Here is a 15,981-nt window from a genome sequence, read left to right as displayed (position 1 = left end):
CAAACATGGAGGTGGGAATGGTCACAGGACAAACATGGCGGGAGACACAGGACAGATCCAAGGGGGGGGGGGGGGGGGAGGGGGACACCATCCAAGGCGAGGAACTGATGGAGTGTGCGGAGAGTGCAGCCAGCGCATGGTGAAAGGCAATATGGGGAACGAACTGGCCAGATGTATGGAGAACCCGGATGACTGGGAGTGACGATGGAGAGCTCATCTGAGGACGGCCTAGAGATCCCTTGGGTCTTCCCATTTGTTCCTCAGTTGTCGTTGAGCTTTACGGTGGCAGGCTGATGGACGGCTGATGGCTGGCTGTCATGTGAGCGACAGGCTGTCGGAAGGGCTTGCTGGCATGTGACTGACAGGCGGATGGGTCGTTTGGCATGCTGATTGGCTGGCTTGAAGTCAACACGCAGTAGACGGCATCGTGATAACTGTAGTATGAGCCAGCGCATGGTGACAGGCAATATGGGGAACAAACTGGCCAGATGTATGGAGAACCCGGATGACTGGGAGTGACGATGGAGACCTAGAGATCCCTTGGGTCTTCCGATTTGGACGGCTGATGGCTGGCTGTCATGTGACCGACAGGCTGTCGGAAGGGCTTGCTGGCATGTGACTGACAGGCGGATGGGTCGTTTGGCATGCTGACGGCTGGCTTGATGTCAACACGCAGTACTTCATTTGTTCCTCAGCTGTCGTTGAGCTTTACGGTGGCAGGCTGATGGCTGGCTGTCATGTGACCGACAGGCTGTCGGGTGGGCTTGCTGGCATGTGACTGACAGGTGGATGGGTCGTTGAGCTTTACGGTGGCAGGCTGATGGCTGGCTGTCAGGTGGGCTTGCTGGCATGTGACTGACTGGCGGATGGGTCGTTTGGGATGCTGATGGCTGGCTTGAAGTCAACACGCAGTATATGGCATCGTGATAACTGTAGTATGAGCCAGCGCATGGTGAAAGGCAATATGGGGAACAAACTGGCCAGATGTATGGAGAACCCGGATGACTGGGAGTGACGATGGAGAGCTTTACGGTGGCAGCTTTACGGAGAGCTTTACGGTGGCAGGCTGATGGCTGGCTGTCATGTGACCGACAGGCTGTCGGGTGGGCTTGCTGGCATGTGACTGACAGGTGGATGGGTCGTTGAGCTTTACGGTGGCAGGCTGATGGCTGGCTGTCATGTGACCGACAGGCTGTCGGGTGGGCTTGCTGGCATGTGACTGACTGGCGGATGGGTCGTTTGGGATGCTGATGGCTGGCTTGAAGTCAACACGCAGTATATGGCATCGTGATAACTGTAGTATGAGCCAGCGCATGGTGAAAGGCAATATGGGGAACAAACTGGCCAGATGTATGGAGAACCCGGATGACTGGGAGTGACGATGGAGACCTAGAGATCCCTTGGGTCTTCCGATTTGGACGGCTGATGGCTGGCTGTCATGTGACCGACAGGCTGTCGGAAGGGCTTGCTGGCATGTGACTGACAGGCGGATGGGTCGTTTGGCATGCTGACGGCTGGCTTGATGTCAACACGCAGTACTTCATTTGTTCCTCAGCTGTCGTTGAGCTTTACGGTGGCAGGCTGATGGCTGGCTGTCATGTGACCGACAGGCTGTCGGGTGGGCTTGCTGGCATGTGACTGACAGGTGGATGGGTCGTTGAGCTTTACGGTGGCAGGCTGATGGCTGGCTGTCAGGTGGGCTTGCTGGCATGTGACTGACTGGCGGATGGGTCGTTTGGGATGCTGATGGCTGGCTTGAAGTCAACACGCAGTATATGGCATCGTGATAACTGTAGTATGAGCCAGCGCATGGTGAAAGGCAATATGGGGAACAAACTGGCCAGATGTATGGAGAACCCGGATGACTGGGAGTGACGATGGAGAGCTTTACGGTGGCAGCTTTACGGAGAGCTTTACGGTGGCAGGCTGATGGCTGGCTGTCATGTGACCGACAGGCTGTCGGGTGGGCTTGCTGGCATGTGACTGACAGGTGGATGGGTCGTTGAGCTTTACGGTGGCAGGCTGATGGCTGGCTGTCATGTGACCGACAGGCTGTCGGGTGGGCTTGCTGGCATGTGACTGACTGGCGGATGGGTCGTTTGGGATGCTGATGGCTGGCTTGAAGTCAACACGCAGTATATGGCATCGTGATAACTGTAGTATGAGCCAGCGCATGGTGAAAGGCAATATGGGGAACAAACTGGCCAGATGTATGGAGAACCCGGATGACTGGGAGTGACGATGGAGACCTAGAGATCCCTTGGGTCTTCCGATTTGGACGGCTGACCGACAGGCTGTCGGGTGGGCTTGCTGGCATGTGACTGACTGGTGGATGGGTCATTTGGCATGCTGATTGGCTGGCTTATGGTGAAAGGAAATATGGAACGAACTGGCCAGATGTATGGAGAACCCGGATGACTGGGGTTGACAATGGAGGTCTCATCTGTGGACGGCCTAGAGATCCCTTGGGTCTTCACGTTTGTCCCTCAGCTGTCGTCGAGCTTTACGGTGGCAGGCTGATGGACGGCTGATGGCTGGCTTTCATGTTGACGGCTGTCGTGGGCTTGCTGGCATGTGACTGACAGGCGAGGCGGATGGGTCATTTAGCATGCTGATGGCTGGCTTGAAGTCAACACGCAGTAGACGGCATCGTGATAACTGTAGTATGTGTGCAGTACACCCGACTGAAGGCAATACCCTGGTTGTGATATGTAGATGTGATCAATCAGGGTATTATTTTCGGTTGTTGCAGTGGAGATCAGCTGGCTGTAGCCTTTGGACTCAAACTCCTCCTTAACTAGTTTCCGGTCCGTCTTGAGCAGGTCCTCATTGAAGTCTCCACAGACAACAACAGGCTGGCAGTCCATCAAGGCCAAGGATTCCAAGAGGCGGCCAAGGTTGAGACAAAAGGCGCTTTTCCTGTATTTGGGGGGTCTGTAGACAGTGGCTATGAGCGCTTTGACTGGGGCCTCAACTCTGACGACTGCAAACTCGAGATCGGTGACATTGTGAACGGCCCTCCGGGCGTCTGCTAGAAGACTACTTCTGTAGTAGACCGCGACTCCACCTCCCCTTTCTGTAGCAATGTCCTTAGTGTTGGTGTACGACACGTGTCTGTTGCGTGCAAACACATGGTATCCCTCCAGCTCGATGCCAGGGGGAACGGAGGATCCAGTCAAATGGGTCTCTGTCATGCACAACACATCGGCGTGTCTGAATTCGTGGTGCGCTTTCACGTCCCCAATGTGCGACATTAGCCCCTGTGCGTTGTGATGCACGATGGTCAACGTCGGGCCGATGTTGTCTGCTGACTTGACAAAGTGCAACAGTGGTCTCGTCATTTGGAACGAAGCACGAGTCATGCTCTCCATTGCCGCCTTTATGTCTGGGTTGGCATAAATCTTCTTCTCGTTGAAGTCTGTGATTTTGAGCCCTTGAAGGGAGGTTGTTCGGCTCAGGGCGACATAGGCCATTCCGGGTTGAAAGATGTGCTTCAGAGACACCACTGCATAATCCATGGTCATGCCTTGCACTTTGTGGGCTGTACACCCAAAGGCAAGTTTGATGGGAAACTGCCGTCGCACCACCGTTGATTTGGTCAGTCTCTCCTCAAACCTTTCGATGTACACCAGGTCATCAGTTGGCCCTTGAATCTTCCTGCGGAACGTCCGACCTGCCGTGGGATTGTCCAGTTGGAGGCCAAGCAAATCCACAACGGTCTGCCCGTTTGCAGTGGTTGTGACAATGTTGGCTATTGTTCCAAAGGTCCCGTTTACCATCCCATCTTCAACGTCTAGATTCCTGATGACCATGACTCGCGCTCCTTCAGCAGCTTGGAAGGTTGACGGCAACTCCCTCGAGTTGCCTCTGAAGGGACAGACCAGCGGCGTCATGTCTTCGGAGTTTCCGTACTTCCGATAATCTTGAGCTTGAATCGTGGAAATCTGGGTGCCGAGCTCGGTGATGACCACATCGTTGTGGGCATCGACCTCCTTGTTTGTCGCAAAGATATGAAGGACATCACGTGGGCAGTCTTTGCTTTCAGCCACAGCCTGTGCGAGCAGACAACTGTCGTGGGCACTCAGAGCGTCCGCCTTCCCCTTTACTCTCAGCCTGTTCAAGAGTTCGGCGAAAATGAGATCATCTTTCTGACGCATGATCTCGGTAAGGTCGACCATCTGAAAATCTGCCCAGACACCTGGCACAGCCTCGTTGACAATGCAGAGCGCTTTGCTATTACCAACGGGTGGCAGCTGGTAGAAGTCTCCAACTGCGAGGACAGACATGCCACCAAAGGGTTTCCTGTTGCCCTTGATCTGCTGCAATCGCAAGTTGACAAAGTTAAAGAGCTCCTGGGAGACCATGGATATCTCATCAATGATCAAGATCTCGGCGTGGGCCAATACCCCTCTCACGTCGTCCAGTGCATTTCCAAGTGAAACATACTGTTCCTTCAAACTTCTCGGCAGCTTCAGCAAGGAGTGCAGGGTTCGTCCATTGATGTTGAAAGCCGCCGTGCCGGTAAACGCTGACAGCAGCACCAAGGGCTGGGTCATGTCTGCTTCGTTGCGATAACTGGGCAGTTGGCGGAGAATCTTGGTACCCTCCTGATAAATGCACTTGATGACATGGGATTTGCCACAGCCAGCACCCCCAGAGATGAAATAAAGAAAGGGCTCAGGGTCGTCACGCAAGACGCGCTTCAAACACCATTGACGCACGGTGTAGAAGATGGACGCTTGCGTTTCGTTGAGGCTCCGGTACATGCTCCTGACATAGTCCGGGCTCAATTCGGGAGCATCGATCACTGGCATCGCTTTACTGGCGTCGGGATGGACTTGGTATTCGGGAACCTCGTCTCGCTCTTGTCGCTCGTGGGGATCGCTGGGTTTCCGAAGGCTGATGCACTCCAAACGGTCGACCTCGACCTCTGGCGCAAAAGTGTTCCACGCATTGAAAACTGCTCCTTCTTCCGCAAGCGTGTCCAGTACCTGATCCACAATTCTCCCCCGCCCTTCATATAAGTCCTTGTTCTTATCCACAATCTCCTTCACACGGACGCGGAATCCAATCCTTGTCCTGGCAAGATCATGTTCGTAGAACTGCTCATACGTGGCATGGGTCTCGCCTTTCAGTTCCCTGTCTGCTCTGTGTGGAAAGTACAGTTTCAGCATCCCTCTGTAGTACTTCTCCTTGTTTTTCTGCTCGGAGAATCGAGTGAAGCGAATAACGGCGACTCTTTCAAGGTTGGTCCTTTTCTGAACATACCCCATGTCGTTCTGCAGGGGCAGTGCGTTCTGCAATTTGCTTGTGCTGGCCAGAACCCTGTATTCGGACGCAAACTCAGCAAGACACATGTATTCGAACTCCGGCTCGTCTGGTCTGTTCAAGTACTTCTCGGGAATGCCTGACATCCACACATCTTCTGCGTCTGGGTCCATCTCCTTCAGTTTACTCATGGGCTGACTCATTCTCAGGCCATCCTCATCAGTCTGTAGGAAAATGACCTGACGTGTGCACTTTTTAAGCGGGAGACTGCATACACGCGCGACAGACTCCTGAGCGCTGACCTCTCTGTGCTGAACGTATGTGTGCATGATGTGCTTCATTTCATCCATTTCTTTGGCGTCCGGATTAGACTTGCGCGCGTCCGCAACGACTGCGCTGAGGAGCTCGGACATCTCGTGTTCCGGTTTCGCCACGTAAGCCATCATGTACTGGGCACAAGATGCATCATCTAGTATATACTGGATGTCCATGTTGGCGTCCCACACTCGCAGCAGATGGGGATTGTACGCATTTATCCAGCACTCATCAGGATGACGCCTCAGGTGAACTTGCGGTACAGTGCTAAGGTCAAAGACAAATTGCAGATACCGCCCCCGAGTAAGGTTGCATTTCTTGAGCAGTTCTGGCAAATCCCTGAATGAGGCTTCAGGGTCATTGAGCATGTCTCTCAGTGGTGCCAGCTTTTCCTTGGCCTCCTTTTGTTTCAATGTCTCTTTCCGCGAGCCTTTTCGCCTTTTGCCTTTAGCTTTCTGGCCACTGCCGCTGTTGTCTTTCTGACCGTCATCGTCATCATCTGAGGACAGGAGACGAGGAAGTGCGATGATAGTTTCGTCCATGGGTAGTTTGGGGAACCCAAATCGACAAGTCACATTTCCTTTCTTGCATGACCTGGAGTGGTTCCGGCTGTGAACTTGAACTTCAGACACGATTTTGTGGAGCTCGGGGTCTGCATACTGGTCAGGCATCCTGCAACTGACGTACTTGTTTATGAAGTCGTCAACACCAGGATCCTCAGCATCTGGTGCATTCTTGACCCAAACCATCATGTGTATGTGAGGACTACCACGAGCCTGGAACTCCACGCGATAGAAGTAATCCTCCACTTTACCGACTGGATGTGCAGGCGACAGCAAAAAAGCGACGGCTGCGTCCACTCTCTTTTCAAACAATCGCATGAGAGTGACAGGGTTGCTCCGGAGAATGTCGCATTTTGCAACCCAGTCTAGCTCTGAGAAGTCCCCTTGTTCACCTTGTTGTGCTTTGATGGCCTTAATGACTTCTGGCCACCTCATCTCCGCGGCACTCAATGTGATGAACCAGTTGGGCTTTCCGAGCTGTCTGCACATAGCGTGGAGATCTTTAAGCGCTCTGCTCCAGAACGCCGGAGTGCCTCTGAGGGGCTGCATGAAGCGCGTCGCATCCCTGTTACGGACGAGCTTCACTACCTCGTTTTTGTCCTGAAGCATTTTGTTTGACAGCGTTCTTCCATCCCTGGTATATCTTTTCCCCTTCCGCGTCTGGATGGACATGCTGTTGGTAGCCTGCTGCGTTTCTGTCACAAACTGTGCAAAGAAGAGGTAGGTTTGGTCGGTGGCAAAGCGGGTATCGACAGAAAGGAGCCTCGCATTGAAGTACCTACTTGGGGACAATTTGATGTCTCTGACCTCATCTAATGTATTCTCTCCGGTTGAGAACTGCACGGGAAAGGCCATGCTTTCAAGCTTGGGGACGGTGAAAATACCCACAGGTCTGTTTCCTTGGGCTGGAGCGATGCTGAATACCCCCTCACCGTACGATAGGATTTCCTGTGCGATGTCAGGAGGCTGCATGCAAGAGTCAAAGATCAGACCGGGTCTAAGTTCCTCCTGTTCGCTAGACGGCTGTTCACCTGTTGTGTCAGCAACAGGTGACACAGCCTCTTGTGCATCTTCCTCATCGACTGACAGTTCATCCTGGAGGCGGTCAAACGTGGCATTATCATTAATGACTATGTCACGGTATTCCGGATGAGTCACTTTCAGTTTCCTCAGTGCCGCCAGCACATCTGTCATGTTCACTGTGTGGAAGTGCTGATATCCCTTGTACTTGATGTTCCGCTTCAGCTTAACCTGCAACAGCTGGTCTTGATGTCTGGACCTCGGCAGAGCATTCACCGTGGCTTCCACTTCCGACGGTACACACACAACTGGACCATGCACTGCCCTTTGCCGTCCTTTCGGCAACGAAATAATTTTAGCAAAGGGTATGTACTTTGCGATTAGCTGCCTTTCCAGGTAATTCAACAGTTGCAGCTCTAGGGGAATGGGTGCTGGTTCCAGCTTATTAGCAGCAGCTATGCATGGCATCATCCCTTTTGTCAGGTTGTCGTCACAGCTGTAGCAGATATGCTCCTGTTTTCTCTCGTTTGCAACGTCACACGGGGCTGAGCATTCACAGTCACATATGTGCACATACTTGGCTGTCAAGCAAGCAGTTACCAGGCGTGGGTTTATTTTATATTTGAGGTACTTTGCCCTGTTGCACCATCGGACCTGATTGCCGAACAAAACTCTGTGGCACACCGTACACACAAATGTGGGCCCTAATTTAATCCGTTCTCGGAATTTCGACATGTGAACTTTCATAAGAGCTTCCATTTCACGTAGAGACTGGCGGTTTGCAATATGTATGGATTTCCTCTTTAGTCTCATAGCACACTGCAACTTGTGGTGGATACGGAGTATAGTATCTGCTGCGAGTCTCTCCATCTTGTTCTTGGTGCACAGTTGTATATGGCGCCGCCTGAATTCAGCGTCATTGTGATATCTTTGATGGTGCTTCTTTTTGCGTGATTCACGGAAAACCGCATCGGTGCTCCATCTGTTGTTCTGCTTCTTTTTGCGTGATTCACGGAAAACAGCATCGGTGCTCCATCTGTTGTTATGCTTCTGTTTGTGTGATTCACGGAAAACAGCATCGGTGCTCCATCTGTTGTTCTGCTTCTTTTTGTGTGATTCACGAAAATCAGCATCAGTGTTCAATCTCTTTTTCCAATAGTTTTTCATGAAGGCTTTATGTGTTTCACGGAATCCAGCATCAGTGAGCCAGCGTGTGGTCCTGGATTCATTCTTGTACTCATGCTGTTTCTGCACAAGTTTCCGCTGATTCTTTATTCGCCTTGCTTTATTTAGTTTGGAAAGATGATATTCTGGAGTCTCACTGGAGCCGTGGTCAAAGAAGGGCACACTGTGAGGTGGTGCCGCTGGTGCCTCACTGGAGCCGTGGTCAAGGGAGGGCACACTGTGAGGTGGTGCCACTGGTGTCTGGTCAATTTCAAAGACAACAGGCAAGAGCTCATATGACGCATGAGTAGGACGGCCTTTGAGGACCAGGCGCAAGTGGCAGGCCAAGTCAGTCACGTTTTGGAAAGTCAACATAATTGCTTTTCCTCCAGATATTGGCATACCCCAGTCATTTCTTGAGTGTGAATCAAACAACCCGTAGCGTCCTGATCTGTCCCGAAACACTGCAAAGCATTCAGGATGAACCATCAACACTGCATGGGTGAGATCATTTGACAGGCACTGCAGCTGTTTGGCAAGGGAGTAATTCTTTCCTTTTGTTTTGTTCAAGGGACCAACTTTCAGGTCTGACATGTCCATGCGAACGGTGTAAACACTGTTCTCGCCGAAGACCCGATTTGGCAACTGCTCCATGGTCAAGAGATCTGACTGATGCGTATTGTCCAAATGCAGATGCTGTATTGTGTCTTCGTAGAGAACATCTCCCTGGACAAGCACTTTGTCAAGGCAGGCCGTGTCAAAACCAACTCCCTCATTGTGGTAGGCAAGAAAGGTGAGAGCCATGCAGGTGCACTGAGTGTTTGACCTCTCTGACTCAGGATTGGTGCGTATGTCACCTTGACACATAGTGGCACTCACCAATTGTGGCGCTCGCTGCAGACCCTGCTTTGCATGCCACCTGTTGCTCTGCACTGTTGGTACTGCTGCTCTAATTGTCACATTTGTTGACGGTGCAGGAGTCTTGCTGGAGACATGGTCGATTGCTGCAGTAGCTGGTGTGCTTGTCACACTTGTTGACGTTGCAGCAATCTCGCTGGAGCCATGGTCGATTGTTGCAGGAGCTTGCGCACGTGTCACATTTGTTGACGGTCCAGGAGCGTCGCTGGAGTGATGGTCAAATGAAACAGGCACAAACTCATACCGCGCTAAAGGAGAACGCTCTTTGAAAAGCATGTCAAAGTGGCGGACCAAACCACTCAGATCTTGGAACGTCAGTAGAATAGCTTTTCCTTCAGGCATCGGCAAACCTGTCGCAGATCTCGAATGGGAGTCAAAAACGCCATAACGTCCTGATGTGTCACGGAACACTGCAAAGCATTCAGGACTTACAATCAGGAAAGCACGGGTGACCTCTTGCGACAGGCACTTCAGTTCCTGCTCCAGAAACAGCATATCCTTAGGTATGTTAGTGTGGTGTTTGGCTGATGGGTTCACATAACCAACTTTCACATACCACATATTGACACTGTAGAAATTGCTCTCAACGACAACCTGTTTTGGCATCTCCTCTATGGTCAGATTCCTGAACGTAAGCTTTGCTTCATGGTTTTCCACAAAAAGGTGGCGTATATTGTCTGTGTAGAGATCATTTCCCTGATAAAGCACTTTGTCAAGGGAGGATGTGTCGAAACGCACTCCATCAGTGTGGAAAGCCAGAAAGGTGAGCGCCATGCAGGTGCACTGACTGTTCAACTTGCCTAGCCAAGGCTTATAGGGGTTGATGTAGGTTATGTCCGCTTGACAGATGCTTGCCCTCACTGACTGCACAGGCTGCTGACTCTGCCTCACCGCACTCTTCTCCCGACGTTCAACAGGGGACATCTGATGTAAGCAAGAGCACACAAACCGTTTCATCACCATTTGACATAGCGCCTCTTGGACAGTATAAACATTCTTAGATTTTACCAATTTATCTGGGTCAGAAAGGGAGAGAAACTTTTAAAAACGCTTCAATGTCAACATAAACATTGCATCCAAATTACCTCGCTGCCACGTGGAATAGCTGGGCGACCCACATAGCTGGAAACATGGGATCGGACGGCAGCATCCATCGCATCTGAGAAGTCACGGGGAAAAGACACAGGATCTGGTCGGATGGAACACTCAGCCAAGTCCACCTGTGGAGCAAAGTACGTCAAATCATACACATCAATGATAATGGTAATATAATATTGGCTGCATGTTAGCATGCATGTTAGCATGTTGACATGCTAATTCTAACATGCTGATGCTAACATGCTAATGCTAACATGCTAAGGCAAAAATTATAATGCTAACATGCTAACATGATAATGCTAACATGTGCTAATGTGCTAATGTTAACATGCTAATGCTAACATGCTAGTGCTAACATGCCAATGCTAACATGCCAATGCTAACATGCTAACATTAACATGCAAACATGCTAATGCTAACATGCTAACATGCTAGCATGCTAATGCTAACATACTATCTAACATGCTAACATGGTAACATGCTAGTGCTAACATGCTAGTGCTATCATGCTAGTGCTATCATGCTAACATGCTAATGCTAACATGCTAATGCCAACATGCTAACATGCTAGCATGATAATGCTAACATAATAATGCTAACATGCTAATGCTAGCATGCATGATAACATGCTAGTGCTAACATGCATGCTAACATGCTAATGCTAGCATGCATGATAACATGCTAGTGCTAACATGCTAATGATAACGTGCATGATAACATGCTAGTGCTAACATGCTAGTGCTAACATGCTAATGCTAACATGCTAATGCTAACATGCTAATGCTAACATGCTAACAAGCTAATGCTAACATGCTAATGCTAACATGTGCTAATGTGCTAACATGCTAATGCTAACATGCTAATGCCAACATGCTAACATGCTAGCATGATAATGCTAACATAATAATGCTAACATGCTAATGCTAACATGCTAGTGCTAACGTGCATGATAACATGCTAGTGCTAACATGCTAGTGCTAACATGCTAATGCTAACATGCTAATGCTAAATGCTAATGCTAAATGCTAATGCTAAATGCTAATGCTAACATGCGTTAATGTGCTAACATGCTAATGCTAACATGTGCTAACGTGCTAATGCTAACATGCTAACATGCTAATGCTAACATGCTAGTGCTATCATGCTAACATGCTAATGCTAACATGCTAATGCCAACATGCTAGCATGATAATGCTAACATAATAATGCTAACATGCTAATGCCAACATGCTAATGCCAACATGCTAGCATGATAATGCTAACATAATAATGCTAACATAATAATGCTAACATGCTAATGCTAACATGCTAATGCCAACATGCTAACATGCTAGCATGATAATGCTAACATAATAATGCTAACATGCTAATGCTAACATGCTAACAAGCTAATGCTAACATGCTAAAAAGCTAAGGCTAACATGCTAACATGTGCTAATGTGCTAACATGCTAATGCTAACATGTGCTAACGTGCTAATGTTAACATGCTAATGCTAAATGCTAATGCTAACATGCTAACATGCTAACAAGCTAATGCTAACATGTTAACATGCTAATGCTAACATGTGCTAATGTGCTAACATGCTAATGCTAACATGTGCTAACGTGCTAATGCTAACATGCTAACATGCTAGTGCCAACATGCTAATGCTAACATGCCAATGCTAACATGCTAACATGCTAACAAGCTAATGTGCCAACATGTGCTAATGTGCCAACATGTTAATGCTAACATGCTAATGCTAACATCCCAACATGCTAGCATGCTAGCATTCTAACATGAAGACAGAGGGGGCGGGGCTTAAGCAAAAAGTACAGCTCATTCCCATTGGTGGTTATAGCTGTGTAAAGGCCAGCCAATAGGAATACAGAGGGGGCGGGGCTTAAGCAAGTACAGCTCCGTTCCTATTGGTGGTCTACATCTATGGACCAAATTGCGAGGCTGTAGCATGTTGCAAACCAAAGTTATGGCTCTGTAAAGGCCGGCCAATAGGAAGACAGAGTGCGTGCATGTGTGTGTGTGCGTGTGTGTGTGCGCGCGTGTGTGAGAGGTGGTCAACTTGACCTTGAATCATTAACAAAGTATAATTTTCACCTGGGCTACTCTATGCAAACGCAACAACTGATTAGAGTGCCACTCACTTCAGACAAGTGTGATTTTGTTTTTACATAACTATGATAAAACATGACAAACCTGCTGCTCCCGAACGAGCCCCCTTGTAGTAGACTGCACACTAGGCTGGCTCGTCTGTAATGAGAAATAAGACATGCAGTTTGATGTATAAAAGTAAATAACTAAATAAAAATATATGTTGTTCAGACATACTAACAGAACGACAGGCATTAGTCCCACAACATGCGTTGTCGATTGCAACTAACCCGTGGCTACTGACATGCGTGGTAGGTAAAAACTAACATGTATCAGGTTAAAAATGTGTCTGCACCTTTGTTAAATTGACACGCACACACTCCTCTCTCTCTCTCCCTAATTAATTAGTCTCATGTCCTGCAGCTGCGTCTAGTTTCTCCTGGCGGATCCTGCCGGGAGCTGCCTATGCCATAGAAAGCATAGATGAGTTCCAGGTTAAAACTAACCCGTGGCCCCCGACATGCGTGGCAGGTTCAAACTAACCCTTGGCTTCCTGTGAGGTTAGGTTTAGGGGTTGGGGTAGGGTCGTCAGACTTATGCCTGTCGGGCTGTTAGTACGTCGGACCAAACACATGCAACCGTCACAGTTACAGGTTACAAACTCCTTACTGTGGCAACAGGTGAACGAGCTGGTCTGCTGATCTGACGGCTGACAATAACTCTCGGAGACACGCTTCTGACGGGCAGTGGTGTCACTGGAGAGGTGGAGGGCGATGGCCTACGACTGACCTGTAATACAAACGGAGCTAATGATGCAGGTGTAGTTTCAGACTCATTTAGCATTTGCAGATTGTGGAATAGTTGTAATACACGATACACATACACATAATACATACACATACACATAATAGTTGTAATACACGACACTAGCTAAAAAGCAACACAATCATTGAAGACAAAAGTGAGGACGCATATTGTGATTGGCCATAATGACATGATGAATGATGATGGATTAGAGCGCCCTTCACTTCACAGAAGTGAGATTTTGTGTTTGTTGAACTATGATACAACAATGATAAAACATGACTGTGGCTAAAACTAAACAGTGTCGGAGTTACAGGTTACAAACTCCTTACCGTGGCAACGGGTGAATGAGGCACTCTCACCTCGCGGTGTGATGTCCTAGGACTGACCTGTGTATACAAACAGAGCTAATGATGCATAGTCAAACATTGTCCAATACATTTATAATGTCAAACAGTGGTCACTGCAAACCCTGTGTGTACCTTTTACTTATTTAGATGCGTGTACATTATAACACAAAGACGCAAAACAATGTAAACTTTTCACTGAAATTACCTTTCCACCTGATGGAGCAGCCACATTCATTGCATCCAAGATGCTAGGGCTAAACCAGACAGGGTTGAGTGGGATGGAACTCTCTGGCAAGTCCACCTGTGGATGAAAAGAGAAAGGAAATGTGACCATGCATTAAATCATACACCGCAATAATACTGTTGTCAAATGGAAACCTTCTATGTCAAAGAAAACCTATTTCTGAATACATGGAAATCTCTCTTGCAACAGGTCCAATGTAGTGGTTGTCACAACCTATTTCTAATACACTCCATTGGTTAACCCATTTTGGGGAGGAACCCCTTTTGGTGTTAGCATTATGTTATGCTTTAGCTATTGAAAAATAGCAGCTCTACAAGCTCATAGCGCTATGAGCTTGTAGGTCTGCTATTTTTGAAAAATCGAAGAACGACTGACATAGAAACATAGCTTTTTCAGAAAACTGTCAGGATGTAGAAGACACTTTTAGAATCTGATCTCAGGTCACAATGGGTTAAACACATGCATACAGGGATTAAAGCAAGGTTGGTGTGATATGGCCTGTTGCACATTGGCACATTGTCAACCCAAGCGTTTCAATTCCATGGTGGCTTGCAACTACATGTGTCTACTTGCAATCATTTGGTTGCAAGGCGTTGCCTGGCGACCCATTGGTGTGGTTTGGAGTTTAGGATTAGATCAACCCTCCAGCCTTTAATTAAACACTAGACTACATCTGTGTAACATTTGTGCTTTGGCTATTCAGAAATAGCAGATCTACAAGCTCATATTGTCTTACATCTGTGACACTGTACGAGCTTGCAGCTCTTTTCCCACTCATCTCAACTGGTTATAGTACCGAGTCGTACATATCAAGGCAGGAATCACACCTGCTTTAATGAGGTACTGTGGTCAGGTATTGTTGATCAATGTTAAGATAAGGAAACCTTTGGAACATTCAGTACGTAAGTAAGTGTGTACTGCCAACACAGGCAGATACAGTATTGTTCATCATGGGGTGTGCCCACTGAACTGGGCAGGTCTTCCCCACCATAAAACAATACAGGGTTTCAGTGGTTAAAGATGACAAACCTGCTGCTGCTGCTGCTGCTGCTGCTGCGACCAAGGAACGGTAGGCTGGTTGGTCTGAAAGGAGAAATGCAGGTTGATGAGCACAAAGTAAACTAGAACTGCACTCTGTCGAGTGCCTACTTGCTTGTTGCACACAAGTAAGTGCGCAAGCAGAGCGCAAGTACTGTCGACCGCTGGTGACTTATATGTCGATCAGTGTCGGGTGGATTAAAGGAAATGCCTCTATGTATATGTAATTTGTAAGTTGATTAGCGTTATACTGTGGTTACTTGCCCCGTTTGATGCGTATGTATCGTAGCAGCATATGACGTCAGGGTATAACTAGCTCTCAATGATGACGTAATAAAGATGTGGATTAAAGGACCCAATGCCAGGGTGTAATTGGTTTTTGATGTTGACGATATGTTTTAGTGTCGGGAGGATTAAAGGTAATGCCCCCATGTATACATGTATGTAATCTGACACCACTGCCATATCAAGCACAAGTAGTCATTACGTCATACGCTGGCACGGCGCATACATATCAAATGGCGACATACGCATCGAAGCACTGGACTAAAACTATTACTTGTGCGCTCTGCTTGTGCAAGTAACTAATATGATAACAGAGTATCCCTTGTCACAAACCAATAAGGGGCAGCAGTGACTCAGGGATACAGTAGCTAGTTAATGTCAAAGTGTCCTTGAGCAAGACTCTGAAATGCTCCATTTACGATATTTACCATGAAGCAGTGACACGATTCGACTACTTACAGCAGCAGCTGAGCGGGGTACGTGCACTTCTTTGCTGACAAGAGACCTGGGATACACGCTTCTGACAGGTGCTGGTGGCAACACAGCTACAGACTTGCGTTGTGGGCAAGGTGATGTCCTCCTAGCACTGGCCTGTGCATAGAAACAGAGGAAAACGTTTACAGGCTGGAAAATAGGAACTCCGCCATCTTAGATTTTACTCATTCAGATTTAAAATGCTCGGACCTGGTCTGCTCTCAGCTGCAGTTGTTCGTGAACAGCAGACGACAGCAGCTGTGCAAGGATTGGCATACCACCGTCATCGCTCAAGTGTACCTGACAGACATAAGACACATTCAGATAAATATTTCAATTACCCTCTATCT

At 48.4% G+C, this 15,981-nt stretch overlaps 1 protein-coding gene across 1 annotated transcript in view; it reads right to left on the bottom strand.

The window, feature by feature from the left end:
- Nucleotides 1-1,234: 1,234 nt before the first annotated feature.
- Nucleotides 1,235-15,981, bottom strand: part of LOC306915994 (uncharacterized protein) — a 20,611-nt gene continuing 5,864 nt past the window's right edge. Inside the window, exons 10-18 of the mRNA XM_079493702.1 lie at nucleotides 15,842-15,931; nucleotides 15,617-15,748; nucleotides 14,864-14,917; nucleotides 13,796-13,891; nucleotides 13,573-13,629; nucleotides 13,106-13,225; nucleotides 12,542-12,595; nucleotides 10,334-10,468; nucleotides 1,235-10,172 (exon numbers count right to left, since the gene is read on the bottom strand). Coding sequence (XP_079349828.1) covers nucleotides 2,604-10,172; nucleotides 10,334-10,468; nucleotides 12,542-12,595; nucleotides 13,106-13,225; nucleotides 13,573-13,629; nucleotides 13,796-13,891; nucleotides 14,864-14,917; nucleotides 15,617-15,748; nucleotides 15,842-15,931 — 8,307 coding nt within the window. The 3' untranslated portion in view covers nucleotides 1,235-2,603. The remainder of the gene's footprint in view (nucleotides 10,173-10,333; nucleotides 10,469-12,541; nucleotides 12,596-13,105; nucleotides 13,226-13,572; nucleotides 13,630-13,795; nucleotides 13,892-14,863; nucleotides 14,918-15,616; nucleotides 15,749-15,841; nucleotides 15,932-15,981) is intronic.

This window comes from Electrona antarctica (assembly GCF_951216825.1).
Source record: "Electrona antarctica genome assembly, chromosome: 22".
NCBI lineage: Eukaryota > Metazoa > Chordata > Actinopteri > Myctophiformes > Myctophidae > Electrona > Electrona antarctica.
Note: the sequence above shows the minus strand (reverse complement) of the source record. Positions and strands in the feature narration are given on the sequence as shown.